The 22,602-nt window shown below is 34.6% G+C and overlaps 5 protein-coding genes across 5 annotated transcripts; 4 read left to right on the forward strand and 1 right to left on the reverse strand.

The window, feature by feature from the left end:
- The first annotated feature begins 188 nt into the window (after positions 1 to 188).
- Positions 189 to 4,042, forward strand: LOC137835013 (glutathione S-transferase U22-like). The gene is made up of 2 exons (XM_068643303.1): positions 189 to 693; positions 3,554 to 4,042. Exons 1-2 carry the CDS (start codon positions 373 to 375, stop codon positions 3,887 to 3,889), a joined length of 657 nt encoding a protein of 218 aa, XP_068499404.1. The 5' UTR covers positions 189 to 372; the 3' UTR covers positions 3,890 to 4,042.
- Positions 4,043 to 5,997: 1,955 nt separating this feature from the next.
- Positions 5,998 to 7,265, forward strand: LOC137835012 (probable glutathione S-transferase). The gene is made up of 2 exons (XM_068643302.1): positions 5,998 to 6,551; positions 6,713 to 7,265. Exons 1-2 carry the CDS (start codon positions 6,237 to 6,239, stop codon positions 7,049 to 7,051), a joined length of 654 nt encoding a protein of 217 aa, XP_068499403.1. The 5' UTR covers positions 5,998 to 6,236; the 3' UTR covers positions 7,052 to 7,265.
- Positions 7,266 to 8,539: 1,274 nt separating this feature from the next.
- Positions 8,540 to 9,821, reverse strand: LOC137835011 (probable glutathione S-transferase). Its single transcript, XM_068643301.1, has 2 exons — positions 9,242 to 9,821; positions 8,540 to 9,157 (listed from the first exon to the last, which is right to left on the reverse strand). The coding sequence occupies exons 1-2, from the start codon at positions 9,557 to 9,559 to the stop codon at positions 8,813 to 8,815; spliced, it is 663 nt and encodes a 220-aa protein (XP_068499402.1). The 5' UTR covers positions 9,560 to 9,821; the 3' UTR covers positions 8,540 to 8,812.
- A 5,450-nt stretch (positions 9,822 to 15,271) lies between these two features.
- On the forward strand, positions 15,272 to 16,337 carry LOC137833899 (uncharacterized). The gene is made up of 2 exons (XM_068641968.1): positions 15,272 to 15,500; positions 15,598 to 16,337. The coding sequence occupies exons 1-2, from the start codon at positions 15,272 to 15,274 to the stop codon at positions 16,335 to 16,337; spliced, it is 969 nt and encodes a 322-aa protein (XP_068498069.1).
- Positions 16,338 to 16,409: 72 nt separating this feature from the next.
- LOC137833900 (uncharacterized) lies at positions 16,410 to 17,168 on the forward strand. The gene has a single exon (XM_068641969.1). It carries the CDS (start codon positions 16,410 to 16,412, stop codon positions 17,166 to 17,168), a length of 759 nt encoding a protein of 252 aa, XP_068498070.1.
- Positions 17,169 to 22,602: the final 5,434 nt, after the last annotated feature.

The following is a 22,602-nucleotide window of genomic DNA, read 5'->3' on the forward strand; positions in this document are numbered from 1 at the left end:
AGTCATTGTATGCATCCATAACGACTGAGTCAATTTTGATACACGCAATTGATTGTTTATTGAGATATGTGTTTTCCTGTGTACTTTGAAAGTAACGTGCTTGTGTAGAAGTCAAGATTTTAAAGTAAAAACAGAGAAAATCCAAAAGAATATACGCGTAATTTTGAACCAAAGAGAACGTGTGATAGTATTATTTGGAGTTAAGCTCTAGGAGATTTTCTGATTATGCAAATGGTACGTTGAGTAATATAGTGATATTTGAATGATTCAAAGTTCACATCTAGCTATAAATATGAAGGTGCGAGTGTTGTTTTGTAATGCAAATGAGTTTGGTATTTCAATGTTCTTGATCATTTCTGTTCTTGAAGTTGAATGAGTATGGCAGATGAGGTGGTTCTGCTAGATTTCTGGCCAAGTCCATTTGGGATGAGGGTGAGAGTTGCACTTGCTGAAAAGGGTATAAAGTATGAGCGCAAAGAAGAGAACTTGAGGAACAAGAGTTTTTTACTCCTACAAATGAATCCAGTTCACAAGAAGATTCCTGTTCTCATCCACAAGGGCAAGCCCATTTGTGAGTCTCTCATTGTTGTTCAGTACATTGAGGAGGTTTGGAATGGCACAAACCCCTTGCTGCCTTCTGACCCTTACCAGAGAGCACAAGCAATATTCTGGGCTGATTATGTTGACGTCAAGGTACCCTTCTTTGTTTCATTGTTACTTGTAATTCCTTTACTGTTTTGTGCGTGTTATGCTTTTATTATAGAATGATGAGCCATTTATTTGTTTAAAATTATTGTGCTTTATTTTGTTAAGTACTAAAATATTAACAAAATAAAAATTAATTTTAAAAATAAAAAATAATTAGTTGTTATATGATAGAACAATGACTACCTATACTTAGACTAAACTTAAGCTATAGGAAGACTAATAAAACCAAATTATTCTCTTCTTTCTCATTTAGAGAAATCCTGTTACCTAAATAGGTGATTGAATTTGGGTCGGTCTATGGTATTGGGCTTGTCTTAACAATACTATCCGTCGTAGAAGACATTTTGTCTTCAAAGTGGAATCTTGGAGTCAATTGAGTCACATGAGTGTGATTGGTTAGGAGCCGGACACTTTGAATATTAAGTTTAGTTGGTGGGGTGTCATTGGAGGAAGATGAGGGTGTATTATTTTCATGGGCTTCATGGTTAATATTAGGCTCGAAATGGGTAGGATAATTATTAGGTTTAAGTGTGGGGGAAGTTATGTGAGGATGTCATTTGTGATTTAGGTTTAGGCGTGGGAGGTGCTTTTTCATAATTAGGATTGGGCATGCGTGGTGTGGTGGAGTTGGAAGAAAATGGGAGTATAGTTGGTATTTGGGCTGTGGAAATATAGGTGGGTAGGGTTTGTGTAGTTTAAAAATTAGGATTACGTAAGTGAGGAGCAGGACTTGATTGAAGGAAGGTTATGGATGGAAATGCTCATTAATAAGTACAATTGTTGTTGCTTTTTCTTTTTTGGTTGTATTTGGATGTGATCCGCGGGAGAGATGAAGTTAGCGGGAGAAACAATCTTTGGGGTGGATGTGGGAGGTGTAGTTGCAGGCAACGTTGAGCGACGCAATGGCGGTTGGGGTGCTGGAAGTTGAACGGATCTAAGCGCTGGTAGAGGTGTTGTGGGGTGAAGCCTGGTGTGCGTGGAGGTTGTTTTAAGTGGCACTGGGCGACGCGATGGTTGGAGCGCTGGTGGTGGAGTGGCTCAAGGTGCAACGGGGGGTGTTGCAGCATGCGACATGGTGTGCACAAAGGTTTTTCTAGGGGCTGTATGGAGCAGTGTGGCGACGGTGGTGGCATGGTGCAGGTGTGGATGGCGCTGGTGGTTTGAAAATAATGGACCCTGCTAGGAGGGGGAACATGTGCTTCTATGAGCGCTTGTCGGGTGTGATGGTTCTCAAGCTGCGCTTCAATAGCAGATATGCATTTTTGGATGGAGTTTAGTATTTTATTTATAACTTTTGTTTGGGTTTTGGGAGGCATGGTAAAAGTAATGAAAGCACCAATGACAGAACAATGGTTACACTAAATTTAAGCTATAGTAAGACTAATATAAAACCAAAATCTTCTCTTCTCTCTCATTCAGAGAGACCTTGTTACCTAAATAGTTGCTTGAGTTTAGGTTTGTCTATGATATTGGGCTTGTCCTAACATTATATTATCTAAATTAGATACTAAAAAAGTCATTGATATCTAAATTACTTGTTGTGATTAATAAATAATTTTTAAATTGATATCAAATTAATTGGTAATTAAAACCTTGGTAACTAATTAGATACCACTTAATTAGATACCAATTTAAAAGTTATTTATTAATTATAGAAACTAATTTAGATATTGTTCTAGTATCTAATTTAGTCAATATTAACAATTAATTATTTTTTTTTCTTTGAATTTAGTTTCTATTTAATGATTTTTCTAGTAGTGTAGGATTAGTTAAGTCCCTAATATAAATATTTTTAATTTTGTATTTTAATTTTTTTCCATTAAATACTTAAAATTTGTATATTTTCCAATTGAATCCTCTAAGTGAGGTAGCTACATTTTCCTTCTATTTTCTTGCTTACTAGTTTCCATTATTAAGAAATTTGAGATTATGTAGTTAATAAAAATGATGTTATGATTAATATAAAACATCAAATGACTTTTATTATTTAACCGAAAAGGTATTGGATAAAAAGAGAGTGTCACCTTCATCTATATCAATGGTGGTATGGTGATGATAAAGACATTCCATTTATCTTATAAGTGATGACAAAACATGATGAGCATGACAACTTCATTATTGAACATGTTTTAAATAAAAATAATAAAACCATTTATCGTTTTACATTAAAGATAATGTCTTTCTATATTAATTACCCAACCTTATATTATTTTAATACATGGAGACAATTAAGCAAGATGATAGAAAATATCAAACTCATGTAACTCAGTTAACGAAAAAATTAAACGACAGAGACTAAATCTAAGAATATAAATTTTTTAGTATTAATATAAATTCAATTAAAAATACCTAAATTTAGAAGAGATTTAAAACTTAATTAAATCTTTTCTTTATATGTTTTACCGAGATTCTTCACCACCTATATTAAGTGGTTTAGTTAATCTTATTTGAAAGATTTGTGTTCCGCGTTTTTTTTTCTTTGTAAATAATGTTGCTTTGAGTTTTTCTTAATTTCTTTCTTATATAATTTTCTTAATTTTTTATTTTTAATTCTTTTTTAAAATAATTTGTGAAGAATTTTTTTTAAAGAAGTATATGTTTACTTTGACAACATCAAAGTATATGATGATCTTTATTACAAAGTGTACTTTAAGTCTAACTCAACTTCATAAAACCGACTCATGGGTGAGGTTTGCACCCACCTATATATAATGAAATGTTTTTATCTCTAGTTGATGTGGGATCTTCTACCTCTTTTAACACAATATCTCTATGTATTTATGAGTACATATTTTGTTATCTTTAACATAAGTGTCTCTTTGTGTCAATTGTGATTGTGAAATAGATATTTAATAACTTGGAGAAGATTTCGAAGTCAAAAGGAGAAGAAAGAGAAGTTGCGAAGAAGGAGTTGATAGAAGGCCTTAAACTGTTGGAGGAAGAACTGGGAGATAAAACTTATTTTGGAGGAGAGAATCTTGGTTTTGTGGACATAGCACTTGTCCCAGTCTACCCTTGGTGGAAATCCTTTGAAACCTTTGTGACCCTAAACATAGATGGTGAGTGTCCCAAGTTGACTGATTGGGCCAAGAGGTGCATCCAAAAAGAGAGTGTTGCCAATAACCTTCCTGGTCCACAGAAGGTCACTGAGCTCACAAGAAAGATCTTCGCCATTGAGTAGGTATAAAGGTTCCACGTATGCAAGTGTTGGTTTTATTTTAGCTTTCCATTAAATAATATTTTTGCAGACATTTTGATGTGCAAAATTCTTGCTTTCTGTAAAAGTATAATTTAAAAGAAAAGTTATATATCATGGCGCAAGTATATTAATTAATTAATTTTATTTATACATAATTAAAAAGAATATTTGAAAGAAATATTCCATTGTTAAATAGGCATTAGCAACATCAATAAGTAGATGGGTGTTTGTTGTTAACATTACTAGAAAATTATTAATTATTAAGATTTTTTAATTATTAATCGTAGAATTTAAAATAATTAATATTTAATTTTTTATAGTTAAATAGATATCAATTTAGAAATTATTTTATAAATTTTATTAATAATATAAATTATTTTATATATCAATACTTTTTTTTAATTTTTAAGATAATATCTGATTTAATTAATTATTTTTTATTTTTAAAATTAATTTTCTTTTAATATAATATTACTTAGAAAAATTAATAATGAATATAGGTATCATCTATGGGTAATGGTGTACCATCCTTGGATAATGGTGTATTTCAATTATATAAAAAGTTATTTGTGCATTACGTGCAAATATTTTTCTATCAATAATATATATATATATATATATATATATATATATATAATGGTGTAGTTAGATTAGATATGAAATTATCTCTTTGTGTAATTTTCCTTTTCCATCGGTGATATCACGTACAAATAAAATTTGTTTGTAATAGAAATAGGAAATTTTCCATTACTAATTTTCATATGTAAGTTTGTTGGTTAAAAAAAGATGATATGTAAGTTGCAAATGCAAAAGAAAAAAAATCCATTTGTAATCAAATCCATAATATTTTTAAAAAAATCTTCTATTGCTACCACATTCGTTATTTGAATCATTTGAAAAAGCTAGAAATCATAGATGGGATTTGAAAAACCTATCCTTTTTCATGCTAAGCTTCATTTGGTCCAGTGAAATATTCATATGATAAGTGAAAAATCTTTTAAATTTATGTATAATGAAATAATTGACCTTTGCATTCTGAAGGTTTTCAATGTTCAGACTAGAAAATTTAGTATAAGAGTTTAAAAGGTAGATTGGTTTATGTAGAATTAGTTGGTAAAAGTTATGTTGATAGTGTTGCTAAAGGTTGTATCGGTCACGTTGTGAGTGATGGTACTTTTAAAGGTAGTAGATGATAGTTTGCTAAAGGATTTATTGCCTATCTAGGAATGAAGTCCTCTATTGACGTTGAGTTTATGATTGTCATTGTTGTAATAAAGATTTTTATAGTTAAAAACTATAGATGTGTTTGGCTTGAATGTGACTCTTATTTAGTTTGACATGCTTTTCAAAATTTTGTTATTGTTTCGTGGAGGTTGAAATCTCATTGGTAATAGACTCTTAATGCTTCTTAAGCTATATGTTTTGAAGTCTCCTATATCTTTCAATTGGGTAAATATGTTGATGGTTTTGTTAACATTGGTCTTCTAAATATATTGGATTATCTATGGTTTGATTCTTTACCTTCTAGTTTTCATTTTATTTTTTTTAGAAATCATTTAAGCCTCTCAAAGTTTAGATTTGGTTAAATGTTTGGAGGCTAATTATTCTTTGTACAAGTTTTGGTTTCATCCTTTCATAACTTTTTTTTTATTTTCTTTCTTACTTTTATGGAATATATCATTAATAAAACTTTAAAGTCTCAACCTATTTAAAATGTTAAAATTTTATAGTAATACTCTCCACATGATATTAGTAAAAAGAAAGTTACAAATATTTTCACTATGCTATTAAAAAAGTTGAGTTATTTTACAAAATAAAAACATTTTAATATAATAGAAACTTAATTTTAAAAAGACAATAAAAAAATGAAATAAAATATACCATTTTTTAAGTGCTTTAACAACATTCCCTAATTTTCTCCTTTGTTTAATAATCATTGAACATTTTTTAATTTAATCTTTATTTTATTTATTATTTTGCATAGCATATATAAATACTATGTATTGTAGTTATTAAATGAGCAAAAATAAACAAAAAATTGTATCTTTACATGAGGGTGTTCTACGTTAAACTCATTATGTACAGATCTTGACAAAGTGCTTCAGTTTATTATAATTAATGTCTCAATTGCCGTCTGAATCTGATACTCTTCTCAAGAAATGCCACACAAATGAAACAACATACACAAAAACATCAGTGATAGGGACTTTTTTTTGTTAGAATAGTTTATTATCATCTCAATTATCATCCTATTCGACCTTCTCTCTAAGTTGACTTTCCAACTCCTGTGTCACTCACTTGTGGTTCCAACTTTAGTTTTCTTTCAGCAATGGGAGATGAGGTGATTCTGTTGAATTTTTGGTTAAGCCCTTACGGGATTAGGGTCCGGATTGCACTAGAGGAAAAGGGCATCAAGTATGAGAATAGAGAAGAGGACTTACGCAACAAGAGCCCTTTACTCCTTCAGATGAACCCAGTTCATAAGAAAATACCAGTTCTCATCCACAATGGCAAACCCATTTGTGAGTCACTAATTGCTGTTGAGTATATTGACGAGGTTTGGAAGGATCAATCTCCCTTGTTGCCTTCTAATCCTTACCAGAGAGCACAAGCAAGATTCTGGGCTAACTATGTTGACACCGAGGTACTTTACTTCTGTCGGGTGCTTCATTATTAGATTTTGACTGTTTTTTCTTTTATTTTTATCCTGAATAAACTACATTGACACCTTCCATGCTTTCTTTGAAATTCGTATATATGTTTGAAAAATTTATAATATCCAGCTGAACTTCCTGTGTGCAATAGTTATATAAGCATGCCTTGAGGTTTTGGACAACTGAAGGAGAAGAGAGAGAAGGTGCTAGGAAGGAATTTTTGGAGTGTCTAAAGTTATTTGAAGAACAACTGGGGGATGAGCCTTATTTTGGTGGAAACAACTTTGGCATCGTTGATGTTGCACTTGTTCCTTTGTTCTGTTACTTTTATACATTTAGTTTGTATGACAATTTCATCAGCGAGGCACAGTACCCCAAAATCATTTCTTGGGCTAAGAGGTGCACCCAAAAAGAGAGTGTGTCCAAAAGTTTTCCCTCAGAGGAGTTGGTCAAAGAGTATTTATCCCAGAAGAGACAACACAAAGGATAGATTAGAGGCAGGGTGGTCAAAGAGCCTGTTTCCCAGAAGAGAAACAGAGGGTAGACTAGAGGTATATGCCTATAGGAAAATATTGCCTCTGGTTACTTTGTGTGTTGTGTGTTCTGAATAAAGGAATTACTTAAGATGCATATTTGGTTTTGCTACTTATGTTCTTTTTAATGGATATTTATGATTCAATAGAACAAGCACTTTTAAGCTCAAATTGTATAAAGATGTCATATAAGTCCTGATATTGGTTTGCAAGTCAAAGATATATGATCTCTTTAGGCATAAACTACGGACAGCAAAAGGATGTGCACAAAGCCACAACAAATTCCATAAAAACAACTTCATTTTGGAAACTCATAACAAGTTTTGAAACCGCAATAAGCATGTATATATTAAAGAAAATGTGGTTTTGTTCTTACAGTCATGATAATTTAGATTTTGTAAGGATTACACTGGCTTATTAAAACAGAAAAAAATAAGTATCTGAATTTGTATCTAGTGTAAACGTTAGGTTTTTCACAGAAACTCTCTCTCGCAGTTCTAACAAACAGTTTGATTTAGTTCAATATAAATTTATTCTTATAATGGGAAACAGATATAGGAATATAATTAAAATGAAGAAACAAATTTGTGAGTTCAGAACTTCATTAAGGCTTGCAACATCTTGCATGTGACCAGCTTGTGGGTATTGTTCCATTTACCTTTGACCTCGGAGTTGAGTACTTTTACAATTTTCGGCTAATTATCAAAAAGACACTTGTTCTTCAAACATATATGGTATGAACTCAACAAAAAGGATTTATACAGTTTCCTTTTGGCGGTTACATATGCCATGTTTTGCTACTCTAAAGGATGATTTTAATGCTTATGGAAGGTTTAAGAGTATTTAGTAGCAGTTTTATGTGAATTTTGTTCTAAATTTTATGCTGCAAAATTGAACCTCTTGACTACCACCAATAGTTCTCCCACTTCATTATTTTGTTTCTAGATCAACCTCTGAGGCATGCAGGTTTTTCATCTTTGAAAATGCTAACTTTAACTTCAGTTTGAGCATACACCAATACTAAAAGTGTTCATTTCCTGACAGTCATTTCTACATGATAAGAAAACCATTTGAGGATTTTTACAATGTAAATACTATTATTAATTTTTTTTATCAATAAAGAATAAATAAATTAAAAGAAACATTGCCTCAACCTTTATACAAGTACCATTACATCCCATAAACATAACCAACCAGTAGAGACTAATATATGCCTAGATTTCCTAATGACTATTACTGCAGATTATGCAGCAAATTCTGCATAAATAATACAAAATCCCTAGACGCCAGCATCTATACTGCCATACTATTATCCTGCTGAAGCACAACCCAACAGCTTCCCCTTCATCTACTATTATTGTTCTTGTTTGTAGTTTTCATCTATTGTTACATTAACCATATGAATAAGTATATATGTCCTCTTCTATCTTGTTATCAATTAATCCTTGAAAAATGTGAAATTTGTGATTGAACTTCCACTGCGAAATAGATTTGAGCATACAGTAGAGTGGAGGTAGTGTGCCTATAAGAAAATAAAACATTGCCTCTAGTTACATGTGTGCTCTATCTGCTGCACAATGGCAATACAAACTAAGGAGATTTTATTAGGATTACCTAACTAAAGCAATAGTAAATAGCAGAATCTGTGATAACAATAAAAACTATGTCTATCACACATAGGCAAATTCTTACAGCTTTAAGAAACACCTAGTGTCTCCTTAATTCAATAAATTTTTTGTCTTATAATCTAAAACACCCTCATAGACCTCCTTCTCATCTGCAAGAGTTTCAAATACACTTTCCTTCTGCATGCATCTCTTAGCCCAGGAGATAAGTTTTGGACACACAGGTTCCACTTTGAAATTGCCAAAGGTCTCGTAAGTATAAAACCAGCAATAGAAAGGAATGAGAGCAACATCAACAAACCCAAATGTTTCGCCACCAAAATAAGGTTTATCTCCAAGAAACTCCTCCAAATGCTTTAGGCTCTCTAGGAAGTCCTTCTTTGCCACCTCTTGCTCATCTCCCTTTGAAATCCACACCCTTCTAGAAGAATGATACACCTGCATTATTTATCACATAAATCGTTATTAACAGCTTTCTAGAACATATATGCTTAGTTCTTATCTTCAAATTTTGAAATCTACCTTCTGATCTACAAAATCAGCCCAGAACTTGGCTTGTGCTTTGAGGTACGGATCAAAGGGGAGCAAAGGAGATTTGTTGTGCCAAACCATATCGATATACTCAACAATTATGAGGGACTCACAGATTGGTCTTCCACCATGTATGAGAACTGGAATTTTCTTGTGAATTGGGTTCATTTCTTGAAGCAAGGGGCTCTTGTTGGTGAGATCCTCTTCCATGTACTCATATTTGATTCCTTTCTCAGCTAAAGCTATCTTAGCTCTCATCCCAAACATACTGAACCCTGAGCTTAACAAAACCACCTTGGCCTCCTCCATGTTGCAACAACTGCACTAAGAAATTGAAGTGAACAAATATCTGAAAGTTTGGTTATCTTTGGACCAATAGAAAAGATACTGGTGTCAAACTAGTTCTGTGTAATGAATACTTTAATCAAAACTTATTCATCAACATGTCTTTCTTAAACTTGACTTTGAAACTTATTGTAATAAATTAATAATACTTATTTTAAGAAACATTTTGCATGAATCCAGTGAAATTCATATATCGAATGATCACAAATTCCATATCCTTAACTTCAAATAAACTCTTTTATAACATTGCGATTATTGAATTTGAAAGAAAGCATAACACGCGCAAAAGCAAAATTTTACTTTGTTAAGAATATTATTTGTAATGAATTTACTTATCAAATTTAACTATAAAATCATGCATCTTCCATAAACATATTAATAGTACGAAATGAAAAACATGTAAAGAAAGGTTGTATGAAAAAACAATTATATTCATTATATTAAAAACATGAAACATATTTAATACTTCTTTTGGCTCACTATAGTTTTTGGGAATTAGGGTATTCTTTTCTCAATATGAACCAGCCCAAATAAATTTTGCATCCTCTTTTGTTTTTTAATTCTCTTATTTATAGATCATTCAAGTAATCCTTAATTAATTAACTGAAATCGTGTTATCATGATATTTTCTTCCTTTTCCAATAATTTTGTTATGCATTTTAACAAAAAAATCAATAATGTTTTTCGCACTTCTTCAGCTTGGAGAACCCTTTGATCGCCTTGTGGCCGAGTACTTGGAAAATCTCAAGTCATGGGCCTTGTTAACACTTGGGCCTATGACAACACAACTATTTTTAAATTATTGAAAATGTTTACTAAAAAGTATAAAATGCTCCTAAATTATGCTTGGCAGTTTCTTCCTGCACCCCCACACTCTTATGCAAAGACAAAATTACCCTTATTAATTTTTAAAATTCCAAAATTACCCTTAACCTAATAAAACCCTAAAAACTGGAAATGGGTGCCGTTTGTGCGTGCAGGCAGCGTCTTCTTCCTTGGATTGTTGATAGCGGTGGCGCAACACTTTCAAAGGTCATTCTCCTTCCAAATCTCGCACATCTCTTTTGTGATTTAGAGTGTTGTTCATAAAGGTAAGCAAAGTTTCATGTGTTTCAGATTTTTTTATCATGTATTCTTGTTTCCATAAACTTTTTTTCACATTCGGAATCACAGAATTCGGTAAAATTTCGAATTTGTAGATCTGGTAGTGTCCCGGATTTGTGGATCCAGTAGTGTTCTGGATTTGTTGATCTGGTAGTATTCTGGATTTGTGGATCAGGTAGTGAACCTCTAAAAATAGCTAAGCATTTTCGGCAGCCAAGGAAATGTTCATCAAATGTTCATATATACTCCATATAAGATTAGAGGTTATTACATGAACCACTCCCTTTAAATGTTTAGAGGTAAAGGAGAAGTTCCAAGCAACACTCTAGATAGCCAAATAACTCAATTCGGGAACTATGAAAATATAAAAGTAGAGAGGGAAAGCGTAACTTTCTGCCCATGCAATTTAAACGAAGCAAAAATAATAGAGGAATAGGAGACAGAGGTCTAATGGTTTTCCTACTTCAATAACCATCTACGAATTAAAACTTTTGCTACATAAATAATAAAGTATAAACACTACCGGATCCACAAATCCGGAATACTACTGGATCAACAAATCCAGAACACTACCGAATCCACAAATCCGGGACACTACCAGATCCAGAAATTCGAAATTCTACCAGATTCTATGATTTGAAATGTGAAAAAAGGTTTACAAAAACAAGAATCCAAGACAAAAACGGATGTGAAAATCCAAAACACATGAAACTTTGCTTACCTTTATGAACAACACTCTAAATCACAAGAGAGATGTGTGAGATTTGGAAGGAGAATGACCTTTGAAAATGTTGCGGTGCTGCTATCAACAATCCAAGGAAGACGACGCTGCTTGCACGTACAAACGGCACTCATTTCCAGTTTTTAGGGTTTTATTAGGTTAAGGGTAATTTTGGGATTTTAAAAATTAATAAGGGTAAATTTTGTCTTTGCATAAGAGTGTGGGGGTGCAGGAAGAAAAAAGTGGGGGTGCAGGACGCAATTGCCATTATGCTTTTGTGCACTGCTTCGTAAATTTATAAAAGCAATTAGTTATTCTTTTTGTAAGTCAGGAATATAGCAGTGTGGAAAGTTCAGAAAGGGCGGCTACCGATTGGGCACTTAAATATGAGATTTTTAAGAAATAATAGATTTAGAAATAATGATTCCTTGATGTTTATATTCCAAAATGTTGAATTTAAATAGAAAAAGTGTTTTTATGAAAGAAATTATTTGCAAATACAGAAACATAAATACAATATTAGAAAACTTGAGTAATTTATTCCAATGCAACCGTGAAAACAATCCAAAATGGGTGTTGAAGAGCATTAAAACCCACTTTTTTTTCTAGATGGATCCAACCTAGTGTAACGAATAAATCAGATGTACCACCAAATTAATGATATAATATTACATACTTTTTAGAATCCGATAAAATCCCCAGCAAATCTGAATAATTTAGATTGTACCAAATTAATTGGTGCAATATTTGGTAACTATCTTACTGGATATTGATCTAAGTCCAAAAGTTTATTAATATAGCTTTATTCACTAGAATATTCACTCAATCTTATTCATTCACTTATACACTTTTATATTTCTTTAAGCTCTTATTAACTTGAGTGTCAAAGAATCTTCTACAAGTGGAACTTCACTTGATGTTTCATCAACAAAGCTTGACAATCCTTTTATAGGAAAATCAACTCAACCCAAAGCTCACATATCCACCTTAGACAGTTTTAACTCAACTCCAGTAAAAACATATGGTGCTCATCGTGGGATTTGTACCACAACTATTATGGTACTCACTAGTAGTTAGACTATTGTGTTAACATCATCATATTGTGAGATGGAACCATTTCTCCATTAAATCGCCAATTTCAACCGAATAATAAGCATGGAGCCAAGGAGATCTCCATCAAATGGTATTTAGAGCCACAATTCATCCAAGAGTTAATTGTTCTTCAATCCAAAACTCTAAATTCTTGTGTTTAATTGTTTTTCCGTGTTGTTCATTGATCGTTTTACATGGCTAGATGTTTTGCATTGTTTGTTTGTGTTGTTTTCAATTTTAATCGGTTCAAAATCATTCAAAACTCCTTGAACTGTCTATAAAAACACAACACCATTTTTAACCTTAGACAACGCCTAAAAAGCGTTGCCTTAACTTTAGGCAACACTTTTTCAGGCGTGGAATATGCAGCCGTGGGCTTAGGTTTAGACAACGCTTTTTTGCAGCCGTTGCCTTATACTGGTAGAATATGCAATGTTTTTCAAAAAAATGTTTAGGCAACGCTTTTTCTCATAATGTTTAGGCAACACATTTTCAGTGTTGCCTATTGTTTAGGCAATGTTTAACGCTTATTTACATGTTGTCAGTGTTTTTATGCAACACTTATTTACATTTTTTTTGTCTCTTAGGAAACAGATTTTCAATGTTGCATATTGATAGAATATGCAACGCATTTTCAGTGTTGCATGTTGATAAAATAGGCAATGGTTTTTTTTTTCCATAATGTTTAGGCAACGCTTATTTACTTGTGTCTTTTTAGACAATATTTGTGTACATGTTGTAAGTATTTTTGGACAACACTTTTTTTAACGTGAAAAATTATGAAATATATCTTAATTTATAAAATTACGTAATATGCAACATTTTCAAACTGCTTTAAAATATAATTCCATTGTATACCAAAATTTTTCAAATGAGCAAGTTTCATTTTCCACTCTATACCAAAAATAGAAGTTGTAATCATTACAACTAATTAGAGTTAGGAAGTCTCTCAAAATTTCTACATTTCTTCAATCGATCAAAAATCTTGACATCCATCCTGAAATAATTAAACAAAATGTACAAAATTTTTAAAATATTATCAAGTTTATAAATAAAATAAGATAAATACAAATTTAATGCAAATTATATGTCTATACCTAGTCCAAATAAGGATCATGAGTGGAAGTAGATGAACCTGAAGCAACTACACTATTTTCTTTCCTTAAAACTCGTGACATCATATGTTATATATCCCTCATTCAAATTTGGGTTTTGTTGCTTAAGCACGAATTTCACAATTGCTTCTAAACCCTCAACCTTTTGAGTCAGAGAGTTCACTTCAATAGCCTTTATGGATAGCGTCAATTTCTTGATTCTTTTTTAAAACTGATGGTGTCACAATCATTCCATAGCAATGAACTCGAACAGGCCTTTCTTTTCCAAACATTGATTCAAATGTTTTTTCATAGTGTCACTTGATGCGTTTTGCATAGAATCTTTAACCATAAACTGAAATATATGTACATATATTGTAGTTAATGATTAAAAAAAAAGCATATAGACACGTTTTGTAAATTAAAAATAAACTTACAATGACATCTAGTGTTTCTTCATCCACTGGTAGAATAGGAAACGTTTTTCAAAAAAATGTTTAGGCAACACTTTTTCTCATAATGTTTAGGCAAGACATTTTCAGTGTTGCCTATTGTTTAGGCAATGTTTTTTTAAATATTGTCAATTGTAAAGGCAACGCTTATTTACATGTTGTCAGTGTTTTTAGGAAACACTTATTTAATGTTGTATGTCTCTTAGGAAAAAAATTTTCAATGTTGCATATTGATAGAATATGTAACGCATTTTCAGTGTTGCATGTTGATAAAATAGGCAATGGTTTTTTTTTCCATAATGTTTAGGCAACGCTTATTTACTTGTGTCTTTTTAGACAATATTTGTGTACATGTTGTATGTATTTTTGGACAACAAATATCTAGTGTTTCTTCATCCACTGCTTTTCCTTTCCAAGTAGGACGACCTTGACGTGTTTTTACAAACATTTCAGCTCTAGTGACTTCTTCACCATTCTCTTTTGCAACACTCTATAAGAAATGAAAGTTAATAGTGAGTGTACTGATTGGGCCGAGAGATTGGACCGAAAGGTCCAATTAGGTCGATGCCAACCGAAAGCAATGTGAAGACTGAGCCGAGAGTTCAACCCAAAAGTGAACTAAAAAAGGTCAATTGAGAGAATTAAAAGAAAGAGATAAAATAAAATGGAAATTATTATTAAGCAAAAGCCCATGAAACTGGGCCCAAATATGTAGGTGTGTGTAGTAAATGTTTAATACAAAGAGAAAAGGCCCAAATAACTTCTGGGCCCAATAAAAGACTAGTATAAATAGAGGGTCATCCTGAGAGGTAAGTAAGGGTGAATTCATTCTAATATCTTGTAAAACTGAATCTAACTTTGGCATCGGAGCACCTTTCAGGTACGCACACCCATCTGTGAGAGGAAGCCGAGACCAAAAACCGAAAGATCAAATGGAGTAAATTAAAGTTGACCGGGAAGTGTTCGTCAAGCAATTCAATAAAACGTGAAAGATTTTCGAACCAAGTACAAACCAAGAACAAATAAGCCGAAAGATCACGCCGAGAAGGGAGTCCGGAAGCGAAGGCCGAGAGGTCAACGGGTGGAAGGCAAAGGGAGTTTGTTTCTAGGTCCTTGTAAGAACATTTTGGCGCCCACCGTGGGGCCGAGAAACAAAATGAGCGAAAGAGGAGAACATTCCAGAGAACAAGAAGATTGTCAGAACGCTATGACCATGGCCATGTTAATACAATTGCAAGAGGAATTTGAGACACTGAAGAAGAGTAATGAAGAGGAGTTGAGTATGTTGAGAGCCGAGAATGCTTACATGAGACAAAGATTAAATGAAGAAACCGTGTTGAATGCTTCCCTTGAAACTTTTCAGCCGAGAACACATGTTAATGAAAGAGAGAATAAGGAAGAGAGTTTCGGGGTCACACAAAGGAAGTTACCTGAGATTTCTGGTATCGCTGTGGAAACGCCAGCCAGAAGACACCCGTTTTCTGAGACTATAATAGAGACCCACCCCATTACCTGACAATTGGAAAAGTCTAACAATAGAGAAGTATGATGGGAGTACAGATCCAGATGAACATGTTGCTATATACACAACTCAAATAAGTCTGTACACGTGGAATGACGCCATCCTATGCAGAGTGTTCCCAACTACTTTGAAAGGAGCAGCTTTAAGCTGGTTTACCCGGTTACCACCATTATCTATTGATTGTTTTGACACTTTGATAGAAAAGTTTGGAGCTCAATTCGCTACAAGTAGACCACATCACTTAACATCGATAGCTCTCGTAAACATAAGACAAGAACAAAATGAGTCGTTGCGAGCTTTTATGGAACGCTTTGGAAGAATGGCTTTAAGTATTAGAAACCTCAGTCCGGAAGTTTCTATGCATCATATGATAACTGCGTTGAGACCGGGACCATTTGCCGATAGTTTGTGCAAAAAACCGGCCGTAAGCCTTGATGAATTAAGACGGCGTGCAGCAAAGTTCATGCAAATGGAGGAGTTAAGGGACTTCAGGAATCAGGCAAGGATGGACGTGAAGAACGAGAAGAAAACAAATGAAAGAGAGGCAGGATATCAAAGCAGACGTTTCAGAGAGGAACCCCGTGGCCGAAAGTTTCAACAATACACACCATTGAGCACAACTCGGACCCGAATACTTCAAGAGGCGATGACAACTGAAGTAATACCGCCACCAAGGAAAGCACGAACCCCAGATCGAGCTGACCACAACAAACATTGCCAGTACCATAAAAATCATGGCCATCACACTGAAGAATGAATAGCGCTGAAAGACCGAATTGAAGAGTTGATCCAGACAGGGCAATTAAAACGCTTTGTTAGAGTCGGAAGAATGAAGGCTAGTCAAAGTCCAGAACAAGATGTCAGGAGTAGAGGAGAAAAATTTGGAAGAACGACTGATATACAAAACGATCGAAAGGAGAGAAAAGGAGGAAGAGATGAAAAAAGAGATCTAAGAAGTGGAGGAAGCCACCTCCATTCTCAAGAGAGAAGGAGCCGACAACGCAGTTTGGGAAGGCCGGTTAGAGGGTTCATTAATACCATCTCTGGAGGCTTTCCGGAAAAGGAAACATATAATACGATAGGAAAGAAATATTTGAGAGGTACCATGACCGTGAATTATGTTTTCAAAAGAAGAAGTTTGCCACCTATGTTATTTACTGATGAAGATTTCCAAGATATTGATCCTGATCAACGAGACCCAATGGTGATAACAGTTGAAATTGCCAAGTACGCGGTAATGAAAACTCTAGTAGATCAAGGGAGCTCAGTCGATATTCTGTTCTGGGAAACCTTCAAAAAGTTACATTTGAAAGAACAAGACATGGTCCTTTTGAAGGAGCAAATAATTGGGTTTTCAGGTGAAAAGGTTGACACCAAAGGATATATTGATTTGCCGACAACCTTTGGTAGAGGAAATGCAACGAAAACAATTACAATCAGATACCTGGTGGTAGATACTCGTACTTCTTATAATGCCTTGTTAGGAAGATCTTCGTTGAATAAGTTGGGAGCTATAGTGTCGACGCCACATTTGGCAATGAAATTTCCAACAGAACGGGGAGACATAGCAACCATATATGTCGATTAAAAAGCAGCCAAAGAGTGTTATGCGACCGGATTGAAGATGGTCCAAGAGCCGAGAGTGGCGACCGGAAGTATGGAAGCAAGAAACATGGTTGCAATGGTGGACTTGGATCCCAGAATGAATGATGATGAAAGGATAGAGCCAAGAGAAGAAATTACATCGGTTCAATTAGGCGAAGATGAAACGCAATGTACATATGTTGGGGGTAGTATGCCCGAAGAAATGATTGATGACTTAGTGGCAGTAATAAGAATGAACAAAGATTTGTTCGCCTGGAAGGCATCAGACATACCGGGAATTGATCATAACATCATTTCTCACAAATTATCTGTTTGCCGAGAAGTAAGACCGATAGCTCAAAAACGAAGGAAGTTGGGAGAAGAAAGACGAAAAGCTGCTCTTGAAGAAACTGAAAAATTGTTACAGGCAGGTTTCATTAAAGAAATCCAATATACGACTTGGTTAGCAAATATAGTTCTAGTCAAGAAGGCAAACGGAAAGTGGAGAATGTGTACTGATTATACAGATTTGAACAAGGCATGTCCGAAAGATTCATATCCTTTGCCGAGTATTGACAGGTTGGTTGATGGGGCATCTGGTCAAGCCATGATGAGTTTCTTGGATGCTTATTCCGGTTACAATCAAATACAAATGTATAAACCTGACATCCCGAAGACTGCATTCACTACCGATATGGCAAACTATTGCTATCAGGTCATGCCTTTCGGTTTAAAAAATGCCGGAGCTACATATCAAAGATTGATGGATACGGTGTTTAAAAAACAAATTGGAAAGAATATGGAAGTGTATGTGGATGATATGATTGTCAAGTCACATGCGGTAGATAACCATGTGAAAGATCTTGAAGAAGTATTTGCACAGATAAGGAAGTATAACTTGCGATTGAATCCAGAAAAATGTGTTTTTGGAGTCAAAGGTGGGAAGTTTCTCGGCTTCATGTTGACTAACAGAGGAATTGAGGCAAATCCAGATAAATGTGAAGCAATAATGAATATGAGGAATCCGATAAATTTGAAAGAAGTTCAGAGGTTAATAGGAAGGTTAAATGCATTGGCAAGGTTTTTGCCAATACTTGCTGAGAAGTCAAAACCGATAATGAAGTTGTTAAGGAAGGCCGAAACGTTCACGTGGAATGAACAATGCGAGCAAGCTTTTGCAACGATTAAAGAGACGATAACTAAACCTCCCATCCTGGTCAAACCTATGTCAACTCTGCCTATCATCGTCTACCTTGCCACTTCTCACGAAGCCATAGGAGCAGCCTTGATACAAGAAAATCCAGAACAAAAGCCTATATACTTCGTGAGCAGAGTTCTCCAAAGCGCCGAAACCAGATACCAACGGGTTGAAAAAATTGCCTTAACACTTGTGTACACAGCAAGGCGACTCCGACCATATTTCAGAATCATCAGGTTATTGTCAGAACCGATTGCCCGATAGCCAAAGTATTAAGAAAACCTGAACTTGCGGGAAGAATGGTAGCATGGTCAGTAGAGTTGTCAGAATTTGGAATCAAATATGAGCCACGAGGAGCAATCAAAGCACAAGCATTAACAGACTTTATTATCCAAATGCCGACAACGGAAGCCGATCATGAAGCGTGGATTGTATTTGTTGACGGATCATCCAGCAAGAAAGGGAGTGGGGCAGGAATCGTGCTAGAAGGACCAGGGAACTTTCATTTGGAAATGGCCCTGAAATTTGAATTCAAAACTTCAAATAATCAAGCCGAGTATGAGGCTTTAATTGTAGGATTGGTTTTAGCCAAAGACATGGGTGCACAAAATGTTATATGCCGGAGTGATTCTCAATTAATGGTTGGACATATGAAAGGTGAATACCAGGTAAGAGATCCCTTATTATTAAGGTATTATCACAAAGTCTTGAGCATTATGGAAAACTTTATCACAGCCGAGATCATACATATTCCGAGAGAACAAAACACAAAGGCAGATTCTCTATCCAAGTTGGCAAGTCAACAAAGACAACCTCAGCACAACTCCATTTTACAACAAACCTTGCACAATCCGACAGTTGGAGTGGAAGAATGTTTGATTGTTACCACAGAGAAAGATGATTGGATTCGATCATACAAAGAAGTGATTAACAATCAAGAACAAGGAATTGAAATTGATGTTAGAATGGCTAGAAAAGTCGCTAATTTTATCCTCATAGGGGATGAACTGTACAAGAGAGGGTTTTCAACTCCTTTGTTAAAGTGCCTTTCTCATGAGCAAGCTGAACATGTAATCCGAGAACTTCATGAAGGACTATGTGGATTGCACTGTGGTGCGCGAACAATGGCAACAAGAATTTGTCGTGCCAGATATTATTGGCCGACAATACGAGAAGATTGCAATCAATACGTTAAAACCTGTAAGAAGTGTCAGGAATTTGGAAGCCTCAACCATATACCATCACAAGAGTTGCAAAGCATTGCTTCTCCCTGGCCATTTGCTAAATGGGGAATGGATATCCTCGGCCCATTCCCTTTAGGCCGAGGACAAACAAAATTCATGATTGTTGCGGTTGATTATTTCACAAAATGGATAGAAGCTGAAGCGTTGACAAAAATAACAGCTCAACAAGTTCAAACATTTGTGTGGAAGAACATAATTTGTAGATTCGGTATTCCACATTCTATTATAACTGACATTGGCCGACAGTTCACTGATAAAAAGCTTTTGGAATTCTATGCGGATTTGGGAATCAAATCTACAACCACCTCAGTTGAACATCCGCAAACAAATGGGCAAGCAGAATCAGCTAACAAAGTCATTCTCAGTCAACTAAAGAGAAGATTGGGAAGTGCGAAAGGGTTGTGGGCCGAGAAGTTACCTGAAATATTGTGGGCATATAGATGCACACCGCAGACATCAATTGGAGAAACACCATTTAATCTCACATATGGAACAGATGCTATGTTTCCCATAGAGGTCACTGAACCAACATTACGAAGACAAATAGAAGATTGGAGTGTTAATAATGAATGTTTAAAGGCAGAATTATATTTGATTGAAGAACTTCGAGAGAAAGCCAAAATCAGAGAAGAGGCAGTAAAAAGAAGAGCATGTAAGAGGTTCAATGCGAAGGTAAGACCGAGAACTTTTAGTGAAGGAGATTTGGTATGGAGAATGAGAACTGATGCAAGAAAAGATCCAGCACAAGGGAAGTTAGCACCAAACTGGGAAGGACCGTTCAGAGTAAAAGAAAACTTGAAGAATGGAGCCTATAGGTTGGAAACGTTAGACGAAAAGTTAATACCCAGAACTTGGAATACGAGTCACTTAAAATTTTATTTCAGTTAAGCCTGGTATTTAAGAACACTAACTATTGTATATTAAGATCTTTTGTTGAAAGTTCTAAGTGTTAACTAGAAACTCTCGGTCTTGGATACTTTCACTCCTGGTGAAATCCTTCCCGAGAAAACATTTACCTATAATTCTTTCGGTCTTGGATACTTTCACTCCAGGTGAAATCCTTCCGAGAGAACATTTACGTATAATTCTTTCGGTCTTGGATGCTTTCACTCCAGGTGAAATCCTTCCCGAGAGAATATCTACTTATAATTCTTTCGAACTTGGATACTTTCACTCCAGGTGAAATCCTTCCGAGAGAACATTTACTTATAATTCTTTCGGTCTTGGATACTTTCACTCCAGGTGAAATCCTTCCGAGAGAACATTTACGTATAATTCTTTCGGTCTTGGATGCTTTCACTCCAGGTGAAATCCTTCCCGAGAGAATATTTACTTATAATTCTTTCGGACTTGGATGCTTTCATTCCAGGTGAAATCCTTCTGAGAGAACATTTACGTATAATTCTTTCGGTCTTGGATGCTTTCACTCTAGGTGAAATCCTTCCCGAGAGAATATTTACTTATAATTCTTTCGGTCTTGGATGCTTTCACTCCAGGTGAAATCCTTCTCGAGAGAATATTTACTTATAATTCTTTCAGACTTGGACGCTTTCGGTTTATTTGTTCTTTAACGAGAACTTTTTTCCAGGGAATAGTATAGTTCTCGGTCAATGACACCTTCCCGAAAGCACACCGAAAAATAAGACTGAATAATAATGCCGAAACATCGAAAATATGAGATGCCTTTATCTTTTCTTAGAAAAACTTAAGGCCGAAAGGTTATATGTTTTCATCTTAGTATCAAAAAGTTGAATTAATATCAAAAAGTGTTATGCGTTCATTTTAACTAGGAAAAGTAAGTCAAAAGGTTAATGATGAAAGGTGAAGCAGAATACATTTATCATATTAAATTAATTAAGGTGGTAGGTAGCTCGTACTGATAAAGTGAAATAGATGCGAAGTAAATCAAATATTATATATATAATTTGATGTCGTACATCGAAAATTACCATTAAATGGCTAAGACAAAACGTCCTAAAAATCCGAGAGTTTTTACTCGGAGCTGTTACAAAAACAAATAACTAAATACTATTCGGCGTCGTCATTCCCATTATCATTCCTTTCATTTTCCCTTTCATATTCTGGAGATCTGTCATAAGGAATGTCACCAACCGGAATTAATTCGCCCTTATAGAAGTCTTTGCTAACATCAAAGTTCCCGGCATCTAAAGGGATCTTGTAAAAGTATTCGGCCTGTTGGAGAGCTTTCTCAAAACCCAACTGGTGTTGTTGGATAACAAAACTTTCAGCTTGATCAACTCTCAACTTTAACTTATTCACTTCTGCTTCCAAGTGAGAAATGCCTTCAACATCAATTTTCTTCGCAGCAGTAAGTTTAGCAACATCTTCCTTCAATTGCTGATTCTCCGAGTTAAGTGTCAACTTTTGGGCCGAGAGCTCAACATTTTCACTCTTCAATTTTTCTTTCTCAGTTTCTTGTCGGATATTAACCAAAGAAAGTTCATCAATTTGAGAATTTAGTAATATGATTTTTTCATTTGATTCGGCTGCTTCTCTTTTCAATTTCTCAAACTCAGCAGAAGCAATATGGTTCTTAGTTTCTTCCCTTATCGCTTTACTAATCAGAAAAGCACGGCTAGTTAGTTCAAACATCGAATCAGCTAGAGAAGGAACAGAAACAACTTTGAACATATCCCGAGCAGAGGAATCAAGATTGCAGTCAACAAAATCTGAAAAATGTGTGGACGACGTAAATATTGTTTCAAAGAGAGATTGAGAAGAACTCCCGGAACCATGACGATGTTTCTTAGAAGAGTGTGACCTTCTATTACTTTTGTCTCGTTTCCTGGCAATTTCAACCTCTAAGCGAGAGGCAGGCTCAACAACTTCATTTTCTGTTTCTGGAATTTCTTTCTCAAGACGAGGAGTTGAGCCTCCAGCTTGGTTAAACAACTTAGAAAAATAAGCACGATCCTTCGGCTTCGTTGCCGCCATTAAACCTGAATATCACCAAAAGATTCAGCAAAGTTAAAATT

The sequence above is a fragment of the Phaseolus vulgaris genome, chromosome 5 (assembly GCF_000499845.2).
Source record: "Phaseolus vulgaris cultivar G19833 chromosome 5, P. vulgaris v2.0, whole genome shotgun sequence".
NCBI classification, from domain to species: Eukaryota; Viridiplantae; Streptophyta; class Magnoliopsida; order Fabales; family Fabaceae; genus Phaseolus; species Phaseolus vulgaris.

What these genes read in the sequence shown, in the direction of transcription:
- LOC137835011 (XM_068643301.1), bottom strand. Translation starts at nt 9,559, where the DNA reads ATGGAGGAGGCCAAGGTGGTTTTGTTAAGCTCAGGGTTCAGTATGTTT. An exon ending in CTGATTTTGTAGATCAGAAG is followed by an intron (nt 9,158 to 9,241) that starts GTAGATTTCAAA and finishes TAAATAATGCAG; the next exon opens with GTGTATCATTCTTCTAGAAG.
- LOC137833899 (XM_068641968.1), top strand. Translation starts at nt 15,272, where the DNA reads ATGGCCATGTTAATACAATTGCAAGAGGAATTTGAGACACTGAAGAAG. An exon ending in GAAGTTACCTGAGATTTCTG is followed by an intron (nt 15,501 to 15,597) that starts GTATCGCTGTGG and finishes GTCTAACAATAG; the next exon opens with AGAAGTATGATGGGAGTACA.
- LOC137833900 (XM_068641969.1), top strand. Translation starts at nt 16,410, where the DNA reads ATGAAGGCTAGTCAAAGTCCAGAACAAGATGTCAGGAGTAGAGGAGAA.
- LOC137835012 (XM_068643302.1), top strand. Translation starts at nt 6,237, where the DNA reads ATGGGAGATGAGGTGATTCTGTTGAATTTTTGGTTAAGCCCTTACGGG. An exon ending in CTAACTATGTTGACACCGAG is followed by an intron (nt 6,552 to 6,712) that starts GTACTTTACTTC and finishes TGTGTGCAATAG; the next exon opens with TTATATAAGCATGCCTTGAG.
- LOC137835013 (XM_068643303.1), top strand. Translation starts at nt 373, where the DNA reads ATGAGTATGGCAGATGAGGTGGTTCTGCTAGATTTCTGGCCAAGTCCA. An exon ending in CTGATTATGTTGACGTCAAG is followed by an intron (nt 694 to 3,553) that starts GTACCCTTCTTT and finishes ATTGTGAAATAG; the next exon opens with ATATTTAATAACTTGGAGAA.